The sequence below is a fragment of the Mobula hypostoma genome, chromosome 3, assembly GCF_963921235.1.
Source record: "Mobula hypostoma chromosome 3, sMobHyp1.1, whole genome shotgun sequence".
In the NCBI taxonomy this organism is placed as follows: Eukaryota; Metazoa; Chordata; class Chondrichthyes; order Myliobatiformes; family Myliobatidae; genus Mobula; species Mobula hypostoma.
This window is the reverse complement of record NC_086099.1, coordinates 229,787,981-229,806,629: the sequence shown is the minus strand read 5'-3', so window position 1 is coordinate 229,806,629 and position 18,649 is coordinate 229,787,981. Positions and strand designations below refer to the sequence as shown.

Genomic DNA, 18,649 nt, shown 5'->3' with positions numbered 1-18,649 from the left:
TGATAAACTGGGCAGCGTTTGCCATTCTCCACAATTTCCTTTCAGGTTAAGGTTTAACCAGGATCGGAGGGATCATTGAAGTATAGAAGGATCCCAGAGAACGTCCATAGCTGTCAGAAACTGGCAACAGCTGTACATACTGTGGCCGACAATGTGTACGACACACCCACACACGGGCTTTTATCGGTTAAGTGCCTTGAACATGATAGCCGGTAATTCATGTTGTGTAGAACATTGGATAGGCGTTAATTGGAGTATTGTGTTTGCCGCATTCTGCTTGCCGCATTTCTGGAATGGAGGTTGTTGACAGGGTGCGGTAGAAGTTCACCTGGGGTTTGCCTGGATTGGCGGATTTTAGCCATAAGGAGAGGTTGGACAAATGTTCATTGTTATCTCTGGAGTGTCAGAGGGTAAATGGACGATCTGACAGGTATATAAAATTAGGTAATGTATAGATATGGTCGAGAATCAGAACCATTTCCCGAAGTGCAAGTGTTAAGCAGCAGCCGACTTCGTTTTAAGGTACGAAGCGTCAAAGCTAAAGGGGATATAGGAGGCAATTTTATTTTAAAGAAGAGAGTGGTAGGCGTTTGCAATGCCCTGCCTGGGAAAATGGGGAGTGGGGTGAAGATAATGCTGAACAGTAGCTAGCCGATTCGGTGTAGATAGTAGGATGAGAACTCTCCACCTCTGTCACGGCCTTTCCACAACCCAGTCACTTCCCTCCTATACCCTTTCCTCAAACCCTATCAAACGACACACTCCAGCCGTGTTGAAAATTTCTACGATTCAGCCGGACTCTTTGTGACCACCTGTGTTCTGTCGGTCCGAATCTTTCCCCCTGCTGCCCTGCGAGGTTCCGTGCATTCTCGCCAGAGGTTCGCAAACATCTACCTGAAACTAAATCAATTCCCAAAACAGAATCATGCTGCACGTGGTGCGGACGGCCAAGCCTGGTTGTGGCAGAAAGGGTGGGAGAAAATGAAAAGCGTCGGTTAATATAAATGGTTTTGTGGACGGTTGAAATTATTGGCGTAAAATCACAATTGAGCTTGGATGGAAGGAGAGTGGCTGGAAAATAGTGGCACTAAATAAGGAGCAGGGCGATCGGGGAGACCACACAGGAATATATGAGCAGCGGGCGCGGCGGTTCAATTCTGAATGGGTTGGGCTACCCGCAACAAGCGGAGGAATTGTGATTTCAGCATATAGAGTTCGGGTTAGACGTAGAACTGAACTTCCCTTTACACCGACCCGTCATGTTCCCAGTGCAACAGTTAAAAAACAGAGTGAGGTTACGTCTGCACAGCCCAGTCAAACACTCCCAGTTATGCGCAGGGAGAAGCCGCCTCAGTGCTGTTCCATCAGACTGCCGGGACACGGGATAGATACGGAATGACGTTCCCACAACACTGCGGGTCTGTCACAGAATCTCGGACAGAAACGTTAACGCATTCTTCGTTCAGATATCCTGAAAATTTTCAGTTTTCCCGTTTGATTTCAGGTTTCCGCTTCTACCGGACTTTAGCTTCGACTGGCCACCAATTTGCTGCTGGTCGTCATGAAGACGGCGGTGTGGATTATTTTGGCTGTTTGCTGGATCGCAGGCGCGCAGAAATGTGGTAAAACAACCCGTCTTCTTCCTTTGTGTGCTCAGTGTCCCTCACCGTGCGACCTATTTCATTTGGGTTCATTCCCCCGGAGCGTCCCGGATCACTTCCGCACACACAGAGAAATCCCAGAATCAGGCCTGGACTGTGTGTGATGTTTACACTACCGCACTTCCATGAAGATGGAGCGTCGATCCGATAACCAGTCCAGCGAAGCCACCCACTCACACAAACACATGCAGACCCATTCAACAACCACCCAATAACATTGACCCATCCCGGGAGGTTCCAACAGTTGTAAGGATAGTATCATGAAGCTTTGTGTCAACGTCGGCGAGCCTCTGGTCCTGAGCTCTGCGAGGTGCGGCGGCAGCGCCCCATGTTCCAGGATCAGACTCTGCCGGAGGGGAAGGCCAGTTGTCACCAGGCGTTAGAAACATAGAAAACCTACAGCACAATACAGGCCCTTCGGCCCACAAAGCTGCGCCGAATATGTCCTTGCCTATTACCTAGGGTTACCCATAGCTCTCTATTTTTCTAAGTTACATGTACCTACTCAGGAGTCTCTTAAAAGACCCCATCGTATCCACCACCACCACAGTCGCCGGCAGCCCATTCCACGCAGTCACCACTCTCTGCGTAAAAAAACTTACCCCTGACATCTCCTCTGTACCTACTTCCAGGCACCTTAAAACTATGCCCTCTCGTGATAGCCATTTCAGACCTGGGAAAAAGACTTTGGCAATTGTGTGGATGACTTACAGCGGACTGTACCGCTTGAATATATTGAGATTAAGGAAGAGGAAATGCTGGAGCTTTTGAAAAGTGTTAAGTTTGTTAAGTCACCCGGACTGGACGGGATGTACCCCAGGCTACTGTGGGAAGCGAGGGAGGAGATTGCTGAGCCTCTGTCGATGATCGTTACGTCATCAATAGAGACGGGAGAAGTGCTGGAGGATTACATAGAAACATATCTACGCAGAAACCCACGCAAATATACCCTGAAAATTTTCTACATTTCTTCTGTACGTTTCTCTGAGAAAATTTGTTTCCAATTTACGCTTCCAAGTTCCTGCCTGATAGCTTCATATTTTCCGTTACTCCAATTAAACGCATTCTGTACCTATCCCTCTCCAATGCTATGGTAAAGGAGATAGAATTGTGATCACTGTCTCCAAAATGCTCTCCCACTGAGAGACCTGACACCTGACCAGGTTCATTTAGAAACATAGAAAACCTACAGCATAATACGGGCCCTTTGGCCCACAAAGTTGTGCCGAACATGTCCCTACCTTAGAAATTACTAGACTTCCCCATAGCCCTCTATTTTTCTGAGCTCCATGTACCTATCCAGAAGTCTCTTAAAAACCCTAACGTTCCTCTTCCAACACCATTGCCGGCAGGGCATTCCACGCACTCACCACTCTCTGAGTAAAAAACTTGCCCATGACATCACCTCTGTACCTACTCCCCAGCACCTTAAGCCCATGTCCTCTTGTGGCAATCATTTCAGCCCTGGGAAAAAGCCTCTGACACGATTAATGCCTCTCATCATCTTATACACCTCGATTAGGTCACCTCTCATCCTCCATCGCTCCAAGGAGAAAAGGCCGAGTTCACTCAACCTGTCTTCATAAGGCATGCTCCCCAATCCAGACAACATTCTTGTAAATCTCCTCTGCACCCTTTCTATGGCTTCCACATCCTTCCTGTAGTGACTCGACCAGAACTGAGCACAGTACTCTAACATTACTTATCGGCTCCTAAATTCAATTCCACGATTAATGAAGGCCAATGCACTGTATGCCTTCTTAACCACAGAGTCAACCTGGGCAGCTGCTTTGAGCGTCCTATGGACTCGGACCCCAAGATCCCTCTGATCCTCCACACTGCCAAGAGTATTAGCATTAATACTATATTCTACTAACATACCAAAATAAACCACTTCATACTTATCTGGGTTGAAGTCCATCTGCCACTTCTCAGCCTAGTTTTGTCCTACCAATGTCCAGCTGTAACCTATGACCTACCAATGTCCCGCTGTAACCTATGACAGCCATCCACACTATCCACAACACCTCCAACCTTTGTGTCATGAACAAACTTACTAACCCATCCCTCCACTTCCTCATCCAGGTCATTTATAAAAATCACGAAGAGTAAAGGTCCCAGAACAGATCCCTGAATCACAGCACTGGTCATCGAACTCCGTGCAGAATATGACCCGTCTACAACCATACTTTGCCTTCTGTGGGCAAGCCATTTCTTGATCCACAAAGCAATGTCCCATTGGATCCCATGCCTCCTTACTTTCTCAATAAGCCTCGCATGGGGTACCTTATCAAATGTCTTGCTGACTACATCTACTGCTCTTCCTTCATCAATGTGTTTTGTCATATCCTCAAAAAAATCAATCAAGCTCGTAAGGCAAGACCACCCCTTGACAAAGCCATGCTGACTATTCCTAATCATATTATATCTCTCCAAATGTTCATAAATTCTGCCTCTCAGGATCTTCTCGATCAACTTACTAACCACTGAAGTAAGACTCACTGGTCTATATTTTCCCGGGCTATCTCTACTCACTTTGTGAATAATGGAACAACATCTGCAATCCTCCAGTCCTCCAGAACCTCTCCCGTCCTCATTGATGACTCAAAGATCTTTGCTAGAGGCTCAGCAATCTCCTCCCTCGCCTCCCACATTAGCCTGGGGTACATCTCATCCGGTCCCGGGGACTTATGCAACTTGATGCTTTCCAAAAGCTGCAGCACATCCTATTTGTTAATATCTACATCTTCAAGCTTTTCAGTCTGCTGCAAGCATGCTCTACAATCACCAAAAGCCTTTTCCATAGTGAATACTGAAGTAAAGTATTCATTAAGTACCTCTGCTATTCCCTTCGGTTCCATACACACTTTCGCACTGTCACATTTGTAGGTCCTATTCTTTCACGTCTTATCCTCTTGCTCTTCACATACTTGTAGAGAGCCATGGGGTTTTCCTTAACCCTGCCCACCAAGGCCTTCTCATGGCTCCTTCTGGCTCTCCTAATTTCCTTCTTAAGCTTCTTCCTGCTAGCCTTATAATCTTCTAGATCTCTAACATTACCTAGCTCTCTGAACCTTTTGTAAGCTTTTCTTTTCTTCTTGACTAGATTTATTACAGCTTTTGTACAGCACGGTTCCTGTACCCAGCATAAGTTCCCTGTCTCATTGGAACATACCTATGGAGAGCTTCACACAAATATCCCCTGAACGGCCTGAAACGTCGACTGCACCTCTTCCTACAGATGCTGCCTGGCCTGCTGCGTTCACCAGCAACTTTGATGTGTGTCCCCTGAACTTTTGCCGCTTTTCTTCCGTACGTGTCCCTGAGAACATCTGTTCCCAATTTCTTCCAATTTCATGCCTGATAGCCTCATGATTCCCCTGTTCCAATTAAACGCTTTCCTAACTTTTCTGTTCCTATCTCTCTCCAACGCTATGGTAAAGAAGATAGAATTGTGATCTCTATCTCCAAAATGCTCTCCCACTGAGAGACCTAACACCTAACTAGGACAACAGGAATTCTGCAGATGCTGGAAATTCAAGCATACGCCAGACTACAACAGCACCCCCCTTATCGGCGGGTTTAATAATAAGTTTAGGATTAGTGCGGAGGGAGTGGAGAGCAGAGCGTTCCGAAGGGGTGAGGTTGGAATGGGGACAAGGTGCGGTGAAGTCGAGACGGTTGATGTCCCGTCGGCAGTTAGCGATATATGCTGCGTTCACCAGCAACTTTTATGTGTGTGACCTAACCAGGTTCATTTTCCAATACCAGATCAAGTACAACCTCTCCTTTTGTAGGCTTATCTACATATTGTGTCAAGAAACCTTCCGGAACACACCTAACAAACTCCACCCTATCTAAACCTCTTGCTCTAGGGGGATGCCAATTAATATTTGGGAAATTAAAATCTCCCACCACAGCAACCATGTTATTATTACTCCTTTCCAGAATCTGTCTCCCTATCTGCTGCTCGATGTCCCTGTTACCAATGGGTGCTCCCAGTAGAGTTATTGCCCCTAACTTCCACCCACAAAGACTCCGTAAAATGAAAATCCATGACGTCCACTTTTTCGGCAGCTGTGACACTCTCTCTGATCAACAGTGCCATGCCCCCACCCTTTTTGCCTCCCTCCCTGTCCTTTCTGGAACATCTAAAGCCTGGCACTTGAAGTAGCCATCCCGCCCCTGCACCATCCAAGTCTCTGTAATGGCCAGAACATCATAGCTCCAAGTGCTGAACCACGCTCTAAGCTCATCCGCTTTGTTCATAACACTACTCGCATTAAAATAGACACATCTCAAGCCATAGGTCTGAGTGCGTAACTTCTCAATCACCTGCCTATCCTCCCTTCAGCACTGTCTCCAAGCTTTCTCTATTTGTGAGCCAACTTCCCTTTCCTCCGTCACTTCAGTTCGGTTCCCACCCACCAACGATTCTAGTTTAAACTCTCTCCAATAGCCTTTGCAAACATCCCGCCAGGGTACTGTTCTCCTTGGGATTAACTTCCAAACCATAGAAACTACAGCACAGAAACAGGCCTTTTGGCCCTTCTTGTCTGTGCCGAACCATTTTCTGCCTAGTCCCACTGACCTGCACATGGACCATATCCCTCCATACACCTCCCATCCACGTATCTGTCCAATTTATTCTTAAATGTTAAAAAAGAACCCGCATTTACCACCTCGTCTGGCAGCTCATTCCATACTCCCACCACTCTCTGTGTGAAGAATCCCCCCCTAATGTTCCCTTTAAACTTTTCCCCCCTCACCCTTAACCCATGTCCTCTGGTTTTTTTTCCCCTTGCCTCAGTGGAAAAAGCCTGCTTGCATTCACTCTATCTATACCCATCACAATTTTATATACCTCTATCAAATCTCCCCTCATTCTTCTATGCTCCAGGGAATAAAGTCCTAACCTATTCAACCTTTCTCTGTAACTGAGTTTCCCAAGACCCGGCAACATCCTTGTAAACCTTCTCTGCACTCTTTCAACCTTATTTATATTCTTCCTGTAATTTGGTGACCAAAACTGAACACAATACTCCAGATTCGGCCTCACCAATGCCTCATACAACCTCATCATAACATTCCAGCTCTTATACTCAATACTTCGATTAATAAAGGCCAATGTACCAAACGCTCTCTTTACGACCCTATCTACCTGTGACGACACTTTTAGGGAATTTTGCATCTGTGTTCCCAGATCCTTCTGTTCCACTGCACTCCTCAGTGCCTTACCATTAATCCTGTATGTTCTACGTTGGTTTGTCCTTCCAACGTGCAATACCTTACACTTGTCGGTATTAAACTCCATCTGCCATTTTTCAGCCCATTTTTCCAGCTGGTCTAAGTCCCTCTGCAGGCTCTGAAAACCTTCCTCACTGTCTACTACACCTCCAATTTTTGTATCATCAGCAAACTTGCTGATCCAATTTACCACATTATCATCCAGATCATTGATATACATGACAAATAACAATGGACCCAGCACTGATCCCTGTGGCACACCACTAGTCACAGGCCTCCACTCAGAGAGGCAATTCTCTACCACCACTCTCTGGCTTCTTCCATCGAGACATTGGCTTCTTCCAATGTCTAATCCAATTTACCACCTCTCCATGTATACCTAGCGACTGAATTTTCCTAACTAACCTCCCATGCGGGACCTTGTCAAAGGCCTTACTGAAGTCCATGTAGACAATATCCACTGCCTTCCCTTCATCCACTTTCCTGGTAACCTCCTCGAAAACTCCAATAGATTGGTCAAACATAACCTACCACGCACAAAGCCATGTTGACACTCCCTAATAAGCCCCTGTCTATCCAAATGCTTGTCGATTCTGTCTCTTAGTACTCCCTCCAATAACTTACCTACTACTCACGTTAAACTCACCAGCCTATAATTTCCCGGATTACTTTTCGATCCTTTTTCAAACAACGGAACAACATGACCCACTCTCCAATCCTCCGGCACTTCACCCGTAGACAGCGACATTTTAAATATTTCTGCTAGGGCCCCCGCAATTTCAACACTAGTCTCCTTCAAGGTCGGAGGGAACACTCTGTCAGGTCCCGGGTATTTATCCACTTTAATTTTCTTCAAGACAGCAAGGACCTCCTCCTTTTCGATCTGTACAGTTTCCATGATCTCACTACTTGTTTCCCTTAATTCCATAGACTTCATGCCAGTTTCCTTAGTAAATACAGACGCAAAAAACCTATTTAAGATCTCCCCCATTTCCTTTGGTTCTACTCAAGGCCAACCACTCTGATCTTCAAGAGGACCAATTTTATCCCTTACAATCCTTTTGCTCTTAATATACTTGTAAAAGCTCTTTGGATTATCCTTCACTTTGACTGCCAAGGCAACCTCATGTCTTCTTTTAGCCCTCCTGATTTCTTTCTTAAGTATTTTCTTGCACTTCTTATACTCCTCAAGCACCTGATTTACTCCCTGTTTCCTATACATTTCATACAACTCCCTCTTCTTCTTGATCAGAGTTGCAATATCCATTGAGAACCAAGGTTCCTTATTCCTATTCAATTTGCCTTTAATCCTGACAGGAACATACAAACTCTGCACTCTCAAAATTTCCCCTTTGAAAGCTTCCCACCTACCAATCACATCTTTGCCAGGGAACAACCTATCCCAATCCACGCTTTTTAGATCCTTTCTCATTTCTTCAAATTTGGCCTTCTTCCAGTTCAGAACCTCAACCCCAGGACCAGATCTATCCTTGTCCATGATCAAATTGAAACTAATGGTGTTATGATCACTGGAACCAAAGTGCTCCCCTGCACAGACTTCTGTCACTTGCCCTAATTCGTTTCCTAACAGGAGATCCAATATTGCATCCCCTCTAGTTGGTCCCTCTATATATTGAGTTAGAAAACTTTCCTGAACACATTTTACAAACTCTAAACCATCTAGACCCCTAACAGTATGGGAGTCAATGTATGGAAAATTAATATCCCCTACCACCACAACTTTATGTTTCCTGCAGTTGCCTGCTATCTCTCTGCAGATTTGCTCTTCCAAGTCTCGATGACTATTGGGTGGTCTGTAATACAATCCCACTAATATAGGCCATACCTTTCCTGTTTCTTTTGGTACAAGTCCTTTTGGTACAAGTCACGTCTGCCCCAAAAGGGTCCCAATGATCCAGAAATCTGAATTCCTACCTCCTGCTCCAATCCCTCAGCCACGCACTTATCCTCCACCTCACTCTATTCCTATACTCACTGTCGCGTGGCACAGGCTGTAATCCTGAGATTACTACCTTTGTGGTCCTGCTTCTCAACTCCCGTCCTAACTCCCTGTAGTCTGCTTTCAGGACCTCCTCACTTTACCTGCCTATGTCGTTGGTACCAATATGTACCAAGATCTCTGGCTGTTCTCCTTCCCACCTCAGGATATCTTGGACGCGATTAGAAGCATCCCAGATCCTGGCACCTAGAAGACAAGCTACCATCCGCGTTTCTTTCCTGTCTGACCCTCTAGCTGTAGAATCCCCTATCACTGCTGCCTTCCACTTCCTTTCCCTACGCTTCTGAGCCGCAGGACCAGACTCTGTGGGTAGGTTGCAAATGTTGTTCACTCGTTCAAGAAAGGGAGTAGATATAACCCAGGAAATTATAGACCAGCGAGTCTGACTTCAGTAGCTGGGGGGGGGGGGGGTGGCGCAAGTTGATGGAGAAGATCCCGAGAGGCAGGATTTTGGATAGAAATAATCTATCTAGTGATAACCAGCATGAGTTTCAGAAGGGCAGAAGGGAAGGTCGTTCCTTAATTGGCCTTCATCAATCTTGGGATTGAGTTTAACAGCTGAGAAGTAATGTTGCAGCTATATCGGACCTTGGTCAGACCCCACTTGGAGTACTGCGCTCAGTTCTGGTCGCTCACTACAGGAAGGATGTGGAAACTATAGAAAGGCTGCAGAGGAGATTTACAAGGATGTTGCCTGGATTGGGAAGCATGCCTCATGAAAGTAGGTTGAGTGAAATTGGTCTTTTCTCCTTGGCGCAACGGGCGATGAGAGGTGACCTGATAGAGCTGGAAGTGATGATGAGAGGCATTGTAGATAGTCAGAGGCTTTTCCCCAGGGCTTTTATGGTGGTCACAAGAGGACACAGGTTTAAGGTGCTGGGGAGTAGGTACAGAGGAGATGTCAGGAGTAAGTTTTTTACGCAGAGAGGTGAGTACGTGGAATAGGCTGCCGGCAATGGTGGTGGAGGCGGATACTATAGGGTCTTTTAAAAGACTTTTGGATAGGTACATGGAGCTTAGAAAAATTGAGGGCTATGGGTCAGGCTAGTCATTTCTAAGGTCGGGACATGTCAGGCACAGCTTTGTGGGCCGAAGGGCCTGTATTGTGCCGTAGGTTTTCTATGTTTCTATGAGCCTGATTGAGTACTTTGTGGGTGTAACAAAACACATTGATGAAGGTAGAGCAGTGGATGTAGTGTATATGGATTTCAGTAAAGTATTTGATGAGGCTCATACACAAAGTAAGGAGGCATGGGATCCAAGGAGACCTTGCTTTGTGGATCCAGAATTGGCTTGTTCACAGCAGGGAAAGTGTGGTTGAATATGGTTCGTATTCTACATGGAGGTCGGCGATCAGTGGTGTTCTGCAGGGATCTGTTCTGGGACCCTTTTTAGAAACATAGAAAATAGGTGCAGGAGTAGGCCATTCGGCCCTTCGAGCCTGCACCGCCATTTATTATGATCATGGCTGATCATCCAACTCAGAACCCAGCCTTCCCTCCATACCCCCTGACCCCTGTAGCCACAAGGGCCATATCTAACTTCCTTTTAAACATAGCTAATGAACTGGCCTCAACAGTTTGCTGTGGCAGAGAATTCCACAGATTCACCACTCTCTGTGTGAAGAAGTTTTTCCTAACCTCGGTCCTAAAAGGCTTCCCCTCTATCCTCAAACTGTGACCCCTCGTTCTAGACCTCCCCAACATCGGGAACAATCTTCCTGCATCTAGCCTGTCCAATCCCTTTAGGATCTTATACGTTTCAATCAGATCCCCCCTCAATCTTCTAAATTCCAACGAGTACAAGCCCAGTTCATCCAGTCTTTCTTCATATGAAAGACCTGCCATCCCAGGAATCAATCTGGTGAACCTTCTTTGTACTCCCTCTATGGCAAAGATGTCTTTCCTCAGATTAGGGGACCAAAACTGCACACAATACTCCAGGTGTGGTCTCACCAAGGCCTTGTACAACTGCAGTAGTACCTCCCTGCTCCTGTACTCGAATCCTCTCGCTATAAATGCCAGCATACCGTTCGCCTTTTTCACCGCCTGCTGTACCTGCATGCCCACTTTCAATGACTGGTGTATAATGACACCCAGGTCTCGTTGCACCTCCCCTTTTCCTAATCGGCCACCATTCAGATAATAATCTGTTTTCCTATTTTTGCCACCAAAGTGGATAACTTCACATTTATCCACATTAAATTGCATCTGCCATGAGTTTGCCCACTCACCCAACCTATCCAAGTCACCCTGCATCCTCTTAGCATCCTCCTCACTGCTAACACTGCCACCCAGCTTCGTGTCATCCGCAAACTTGGAGATGCTGCATTTAATTCCCTCATCCAAGTCATTAATATATATTGTAAACAACTGGGGTCCCAGCACTGAGCCTTGCGGTACCCCACTAGTCACCGCCTGCCATTCTGAAAAGGTCCCGTTTATTCCCACTCTTTGCTTCCTGTCTGCTAACCAATTCTCCACCCACACCAATACCTTACCCCCAATACCGTGTGCTTTAAGTTTGCACACTAATCTCCTATGTGGGACCTTGTCAAAAGCCTTTTGAAAATCCAAATATACCACATCCACTGGTTCTCCCCTATCCACTCTACTAGTTACATCCTCAAAAAATTCTATGAGATTCGTCAGACATGATTTTCCTTTCACAAATCCATGCTGACTTTGTCCGATCATTTCACCGCTTTCCAAATGTGCTGTTATCACATCCTTGATAACTGACTCCAGCAGTTTCCCCACCACCGACGTTAGGCTAACCGGCCTATAATTCCCCGGTTTCTCTCTCCCTCCTTTTTTAAAAAGTGGGGTTACATTAGCCACCCTCCAATCCTCAGGAACTAGTCCAGAATCTAACGAGTTTTGAAAAATTATCACTAATGCATCCACTATTTCTTGGGCCACTTCCTTAAGCACTCTGGGATGCAGACCATCTGGCCCTGGGGATTTATCTGCCTTCAATCCCTTCAATTTACCTAACACCACTTCCCTACTAACATGTATTTCGCTCAGTTCCTCCATCTCACTGGACCCTCTGTCCCTTACTATTTCTGGAAGATTATTTATGTCCTCCTTAGTGAAGACAGAACCAAAGTAATTATTCAATTGGTCTGCCATGTCCTTGCTCCCCATAATCAATTCACCTGTTTCTGTTTGCAGGGGACCTACATTTGTCTTTATCAGTCTTTGTGATTTTTATTAAAAAAATCTGGATAAAGTAGTAGAAGCATGGGGTAGTTAGTTTGCTGATGAAACAAAGGTTGAGAGTATTGTAAATAGTCTGGAGGGTTGTCAGAGGTTACAGCGGGACGTCGATACGATGCAGATGTGGGCTGAGAACTGCCAGATGGACATCAACCCAGATAAGTGCGAAGTGGTTTCTTTTGGTAGTTCAAATTTGAAGACAGAATATAATATTAATGGTAAGATCCTTTGGGAGTGTAGCTTTTCTGCGGGATCTTGGGGTCCGTGTCCATAAGACACTCAAATCTGTTGCGCAGGTTGATAGTGTTGTTAAGAAGGTGTATGGTGCATTGGCCTTCATAAACCGTGGAATTGAGTTCAAGAGCCGTAAGGTAATGTTACAGCTATATGAGAGCTTGGTCAGACCCCATTTGGAGTGCTGTGTTCAGTTCTGGTCACCTCAGTACAGGAAGGACGTGGAAGCCATAGAAAGGGTGCAGAGGAGATTTACAAGGATGTTGCCTGGATTGGGGAGCATGCCTTCTGAAAGTAGGTTGAGTGAACTCGGCCTTTTCTCCTTGGAGCGACCGGGGATGAGAGGTGACCTGATAGAGGTGTGTAAGATGGTGAGAGGCATTGATCGTGTGGATAGTCAGAGGCTTTTTCCCAGGGTTGAAATGACTAACACAAGGGAGCATAGTTTTAAGGTGCTTGGAAATAGGTACCGACAGGGATGTCAGGGGTAAGTTTTTCACACAGAGAGTGTTGAGTGTGTGGAATGCGCTGCCAGTGGCAGTGGTGGAAGTGGATACAATAGGCTCTTTTAAGAGCCTCTTAGATTGGTATATAGTGCTTAGAAAAATAGACGGCTATGTCTCGAGAGCAGGTTGCGTGGTCGGCACAACATTGTGGATTTCTGTGTTTTATGTTCCGTGTTTTCTGAATCTCCGTCAGTTGTGGAACGAGTTTCCGTTCTAGTACGACACGCACTGGTGGCGTTTTGTGTTTGTAGGGAATGTGGCGCTCCGAGGAAAGGCCACCCAGTCCAGCACTGGACATGGCGGAGTGGCGGACAGAGCCATCGACGGGAATAGAGATACTAACTACCACAGACATTCGTGCACTCACACATTGCATCAAGCACGGCCGTGGTGGAGTGTTGACCTTTTCGACGAGGTTGCTGTGTTTGTGGTGAAGATCACGAATAGGGGCGACTGCTGCTGGGATCGCTTCAGAAACGCAACGGTCATTATCGGCAATTCTCCGCATCAGCACAGCAGTGGCAAAGTGTAAGTGCGCCGGGGGTCGGAATTTCTTGATATACAGGGGATACCGGGGAAAGCCCCAGCTGGATCTGTAAGCCGGAGGTTGGTACAGTGTAATGTAGTCGTAGAGTCACCACGGACCAGGTGATTCGGTCCTTGCCGTCTGTACTCATCCAGGTCACCAGAACTTGCCCCATACCCTTCGCGACACTTTAGGTGAATATCCAGATACTTATTCAGCGCCGTGAGAAACTCTACCTCCACCATCCCCTTAGATAACAGCCTCTCTCTGGGGAGGTGTATCTGTCCCTGAGATTTCCGCACACATTTACCCACCCCCGATACTCTTACCTTCTCCACCTTTCTGGAGAAGGGTTCCCTCATATCGACACTGCCTCTGCCCCTCATAATTGTACTTCATTAAGAGATTCAACACGGAATAGGCCCCTGATACCAAATGATCAGCACTGCCCAGTTATCCACCTATTTAACACTAGCCCAAGGCAATTTACAATGACCAAGTAACCTATTAACCGACACGTCTTTGGACTCTGGGAGCAAAGTGTTGCTCCCGCTTGAATCACTCGCGGTTCACTGAGAGAACTTACGAAGGCCTTACTGACGACATCGGCAATAAATTCCGAACTGCGGAACGCCGCAAGCGGCAACAGCGTCGCTCTAACCATTACAGTACTACTGAGGCCACTTTGTATTTCTCAATAAATTCCATCATCAGCCTCCCCCCGCCCAAAGAAACAAGTCTAGTCTTCCCAGTAGCTCTGCATAATTGAAACGGTCCATCCCGGGAAAAATCCTGGACAATCTCCTCTGCCGTCTACCCCCACGAGTTACAATCACGTCAGTCAGTCTCAATTTGGTAGGGTGAATATTGGGAGGATAGTTGGGTGGCAGGACGTAGTTTAAAAGGAATATCTGGCAGTGCAGGTCTTCTCCAGATGTTCTGTGAGGTTCCTCATTTTCCTTATACTCATTGTTTGCCTTCTCCGCCTTTAAGGCGTGACGTGTACTTCCTCATTTTAGTGGGTCACTGAGCTTGACGACTGAATTGCCAGACTGTAACACACACACACACACACACACACACACACAGAAAGACAGCTGACACAGACGCAGACACACACACAGCTGACACAGGCAAAGAAAAAAAAAGTCTAGAACCAAAGGTCACAGAACTCCAGAATATTCTGCACTTACAAATACCATCTGTCTTCTGGGTTCGTCAATCCTGCATCCACGCAATCTAGATTCCGTCGATCCCATGACTCATGACTCTCAAGATGAGACTTCCATGAAACCTTGTTCTACACCTCACTAAATTCCACGTACAGTTGAAGTCAGAAGTTTACATACACCTTGGCCAAATATATTTAAACTTAATTTTTCACAATTCCTGACATTTAATCGTAGAAAATATTCCCTGTCTTAGATCAGTTAGGATCACTACTTTATTTCAAGAATGTGAAATGTCAGAATAATAGTAGAGAGAATTATTTATTGCAGCATTTAGTCCTCTCATCAGTTTCTCAGTGGGTCAGACGTTTACATACACTTTGTTAGTATTTGGTAGCGTTGCCTTTAAATTGTTTAACTTGGGTCAAACGTTTTGGGTAGCCTTCCACAAGCTTCTCACGGTAAGTTGCTGTAATTTTGTTCCATTCCTCCAGACAGAGCTGGTTAACTGAGTCAGGTTTGTAGGCCTCCTTGCTTGCACACACTTTTTCAGTTCTGCCCTCAAATTTTCTACGGGATTGAGGTCAGAAAATTATGTCAAGTCCGGTTCATCCTTGGGAGCAATTTCTAACCGCCTGAAGGTACCACGTTCATCTGTACAAACAATAGTACACAAGTATAAACACCATGGGACCACGCAGCCGTCATACTGCTCAGGAAGGAGACACATTCTGTCTCCTAGAGATGAACGTACTTTGGTGCAAAAAGTGCAAATCAATCCCAGAACAACGGCAAAGGACCTTGTGAAGATGCTGGAGGAAACAGGTAGACAGGTATTTTATCCACAGTAAAACGAGTCCTATATCAACGTAACCTGAAAGGCTGCTCAGCAAGGAAGAAGCCATTGCTCCAAAATCACCATAAAAAAGCCAGACTACAGTTTGCAAGTGCACATGGGGACAAAGATCTTACTTTTTGGAGGAATGTCCTCTGGTCTGATGAAACAAAAATTGATCTGTTTGGCCATAATGACCATCGTTATGTTTGGAGTGAAAAGGGTGAGGCTTGCAAGCCGAAGAACACCATCCCAACCGTGAAGCATGGGGGTGGCAGCATCATGTTGTGGGGGTGCTTTGTTGCAGGAGGGACTGGTGCACTTCACAAAATAGATGGCATCATGAGGAAGGAAAATTATGTGGATATATTGAAGCAACATCTCAAGACATCAGCCAGGAAGTTAAAGACCGGTCGCAAATGGGTCTTCCAAATAGACAATAACCCCAAACGTACCTCCAAAGTTGTGGCAAAATTGCTTAAGGACAACAAAGTAAAGGTATTGGAGAGGCCATCACAAAGCCCTGACCTCAATCTGATAGAAAATGTGTGGGCAGAACAGAAAAGGTGCGTGCGAGCAAGGAGGCCTACAAACCTGACGCAGTTAACCAGCTCTGTCTGAAGGAATGAAACAAGATTCCAGTAACTTACTGTGAAAAGCTTGTGGAAGGCGAACACAAAAGGATGGACCCACGTTAAACAATTTAAAGGCAATGCTATCAGATGCTAACAAAGTGTATGCAAACTTCTGACCTACTGGGAAAGTGATGAAAAAAATAAAAGCCGAAATAAATCATTCTCTCTACTATTATTCTGACACTTCACATTCTTAAAATAAAGTAGTGATCCTAACTGACCTGAGACAGGGAACGTTTTCTAGGAGTAAAAGTCAGGAATTGTGAAAAACTGAGTTTAAATGTATTTTGCTCAGGTGTATGTAAGCTTCTGACTTCAGCTGTATAAACATCCACCGCTCTGCATTCATCAGTTTGTTTTGTCTCTTCCTCGAAGAAAAAAACCTGGCTTGTTAACCATTCTTCAAATGCTCGTCAGTCCCGTCACAAAGAATCCTCTCCACCAGTTTGCTCACAAATGACTGAAAGACGCTCTGGTCTATAATTCCCAGGATTTTCTCTCTTACCCTTTTTGATCAAAGGTATGTCCTCGAATCCTCTGACACGAACTCTGCAGTTAAATAAGCCGCAAAAGTCATCGCCAACGCCGCAGCAACCTCTTCCCTCGCTGCTCCTAGAAACTTGGGATATTTCGTTTTCAGGCCAGAGTCTTATTTATCCTAATGTATCTCCAGTGCTGCAACATTGTATCTTTTCTAACCTCAGCATACTCCAGCACATTAGGCTATGCTAGGCTGACCACACATTGTTCATGTCGCGTCTCACAGGTGAATACTGAAGCAAGATATTCATTAAGGTCCTCCCTTAGACCCTTTGACTGCAGCACATGTCTACCAGTTTTTCCTTGAGTGGTCCTACCCTGATTATATTCATCTTCCTGTGCTTTACACATATGTGTGACATCTTAGGCTTTTCCTTAATCCTACTCGCCAAGGCCTTCTCATGTTCTAGTCTTGCTCTCCTAAGTCTGTTACTGAACTTTTTGCAGGCCACCTTTCCTAGGACCAGTTTGTGAAAACTATGCTTCTGAAATGAATCGATTTCAACCCAAGAAAATGAATGCCTCCAAATGTAAGAAGCTGAAAACACAGCAAAACACTTACTGTTTTCCTCCGAATGGCAGCTACTCTGCTTTCACAGAAATCCAGAACTGGTACAGGGACGGGTCAGGAAATATCATCATCAGACTGCTGCTCGCAAAGTTCTTCTCTTCTCTCATAGTCAAGTTGTGAGGCTTAGTGGAAGGTTTAGAGAAAGAGTCACACATTTATTCACTGGTGTTGAAAGGGAGGGAAATATTGCTCAATTTTGTTCTGCAGTTCTTGCAGGTTGTTTTCAATAATACTGGAGACTTTCTGATATCCTTCCTCACTCTTAAGTTCAAGAAGCAGTGGAAACATTTTAAGATTTCCGCTTATTCACTCCTCATCAGCCTACCGTCCTCCCCTCCGTGCAATATAGCTCTCACCAATTATCAATGGCCTTCCCCCATCTCCCGTTAAAAATTGAGAATGTACTCAAACAAATAAACACGGCCCTACTGCGCATTGCCATACTGGATGAGAGATCTCTAATGAGATTGCTAACGGGGCTGCTAGGTCATTTGTCACCGCTACGAGTTCAAAAAGCAATGCTTTAAAAAAATGATGCTCTTTCGCTGAACCCCTCGCGACCTCACGCGGAAACTCAGTTGAGAAGCGCTATGGAGTGAAGGTTATCAGTGGGTGGGGTCGATTCGATTGCAGAGGTCTCAGTGGGCGGATGCCGCTCGTGGGGCTTGTGCATGTGTGAAATCTCTCTGGACGTGGACTCTGGTCCGTTTCTGTAGCCTGCGGCTGGATTCCTGCGTTGGGTGTCACTTTGCACTGTGTCTATGGGCGGGTGGTCTGTGTGTCAGTCTCTACGGTTAACTCAAAGGGAGGGCTGTTGCTGTAGTATCCTGCACGTACGTCCGCCAATTCCCTGCAGCCGAACCGCGGCCTTTGGACCGAGGGCGAGAGTGTACCTACTGCCGTTTACAGAACACTGCGTTACTTTTTTTTTCCTTCCAGTTGTGGGGTGATCAGTGCGCTGGGAGCCGGAGACACCGCTGTTCTAAAATGCAATTGCATGAAAGGTCGGTTTGTCACCGTTCTCCTGGGTGGCACCGGCATCCTGACCATGTGCGAGGTTGAGGTGTACGTGAACGAATCCGGCTGAATAAATCTGTGAAACATGCACTTCCCAGTGTCCCAATCTTCATTTCGAGCTCGGTGTCTTCGCTGGGTGACCAGCACATCTGGTATTGCAGGTCCGGTAGGAGGTGTTTGGGGTGTCATAAGGTGGGAGTAGCAGTAAAGGGGAAGGGGAGTTGAGCCCTTGTTAAACGTGATCCCCGTGCTCGATAGCGCTCCCGCTGAGGAGGCGAAGTTTCCAACACGTTATAACAAGAAAGATGCTTGCATGGATAGAAGATCCTCTGATAAAAGATTTGTCAGAAGGCAAACACTGGAATAAAGGGAATGTTTTTCTGGTTGACTGCTGGTCACTCGTGCCATTCCACAAGGGTCAGCGTTGCGAGCGCTTCTCTTTACAGTGTATGTCAATAATTTGGAAG

The 18,649-nt window shown here is 45.9% G+C and overlaps 1 protein-coding gene across 3 annotated transcripts in view; it reads left to right on the top strand.

The window, feature by feature from the left end:
* The window catches only part of LOC134344609 (fucolectin-4-like), a 123,931-nt gene extending 105,665 nt beyond the window's left edge, over positions 1-18,266 (top strand). For all 3 annotated transcript variants that reach the window (XM_063044719.1, XM_063044722.1, XM_063044720.1), the window contains 3 exons: positions 1,505-1,622; positions 13,141-13,417; positions 18,105-18,266. In XM_063044719.1, coding sequence (XP_062900789.1) covers positions 1,562-1,622; positions 13,141-13,417; positions 18,105-18,252 — 486 coding nt within the window. In that variant the 5' untranslated portion in view covers positions 1,505-1,561 and the 3' untranslated portion in view covers positions 18,253-18,266. The remainder of the gene's footprint in view (positions 1-1,504; positions 1,623-13,140; positions 13,418-18,104) is intronic.
* Positions 18,267-18,649: the final 383 nt, after the last annotated feature.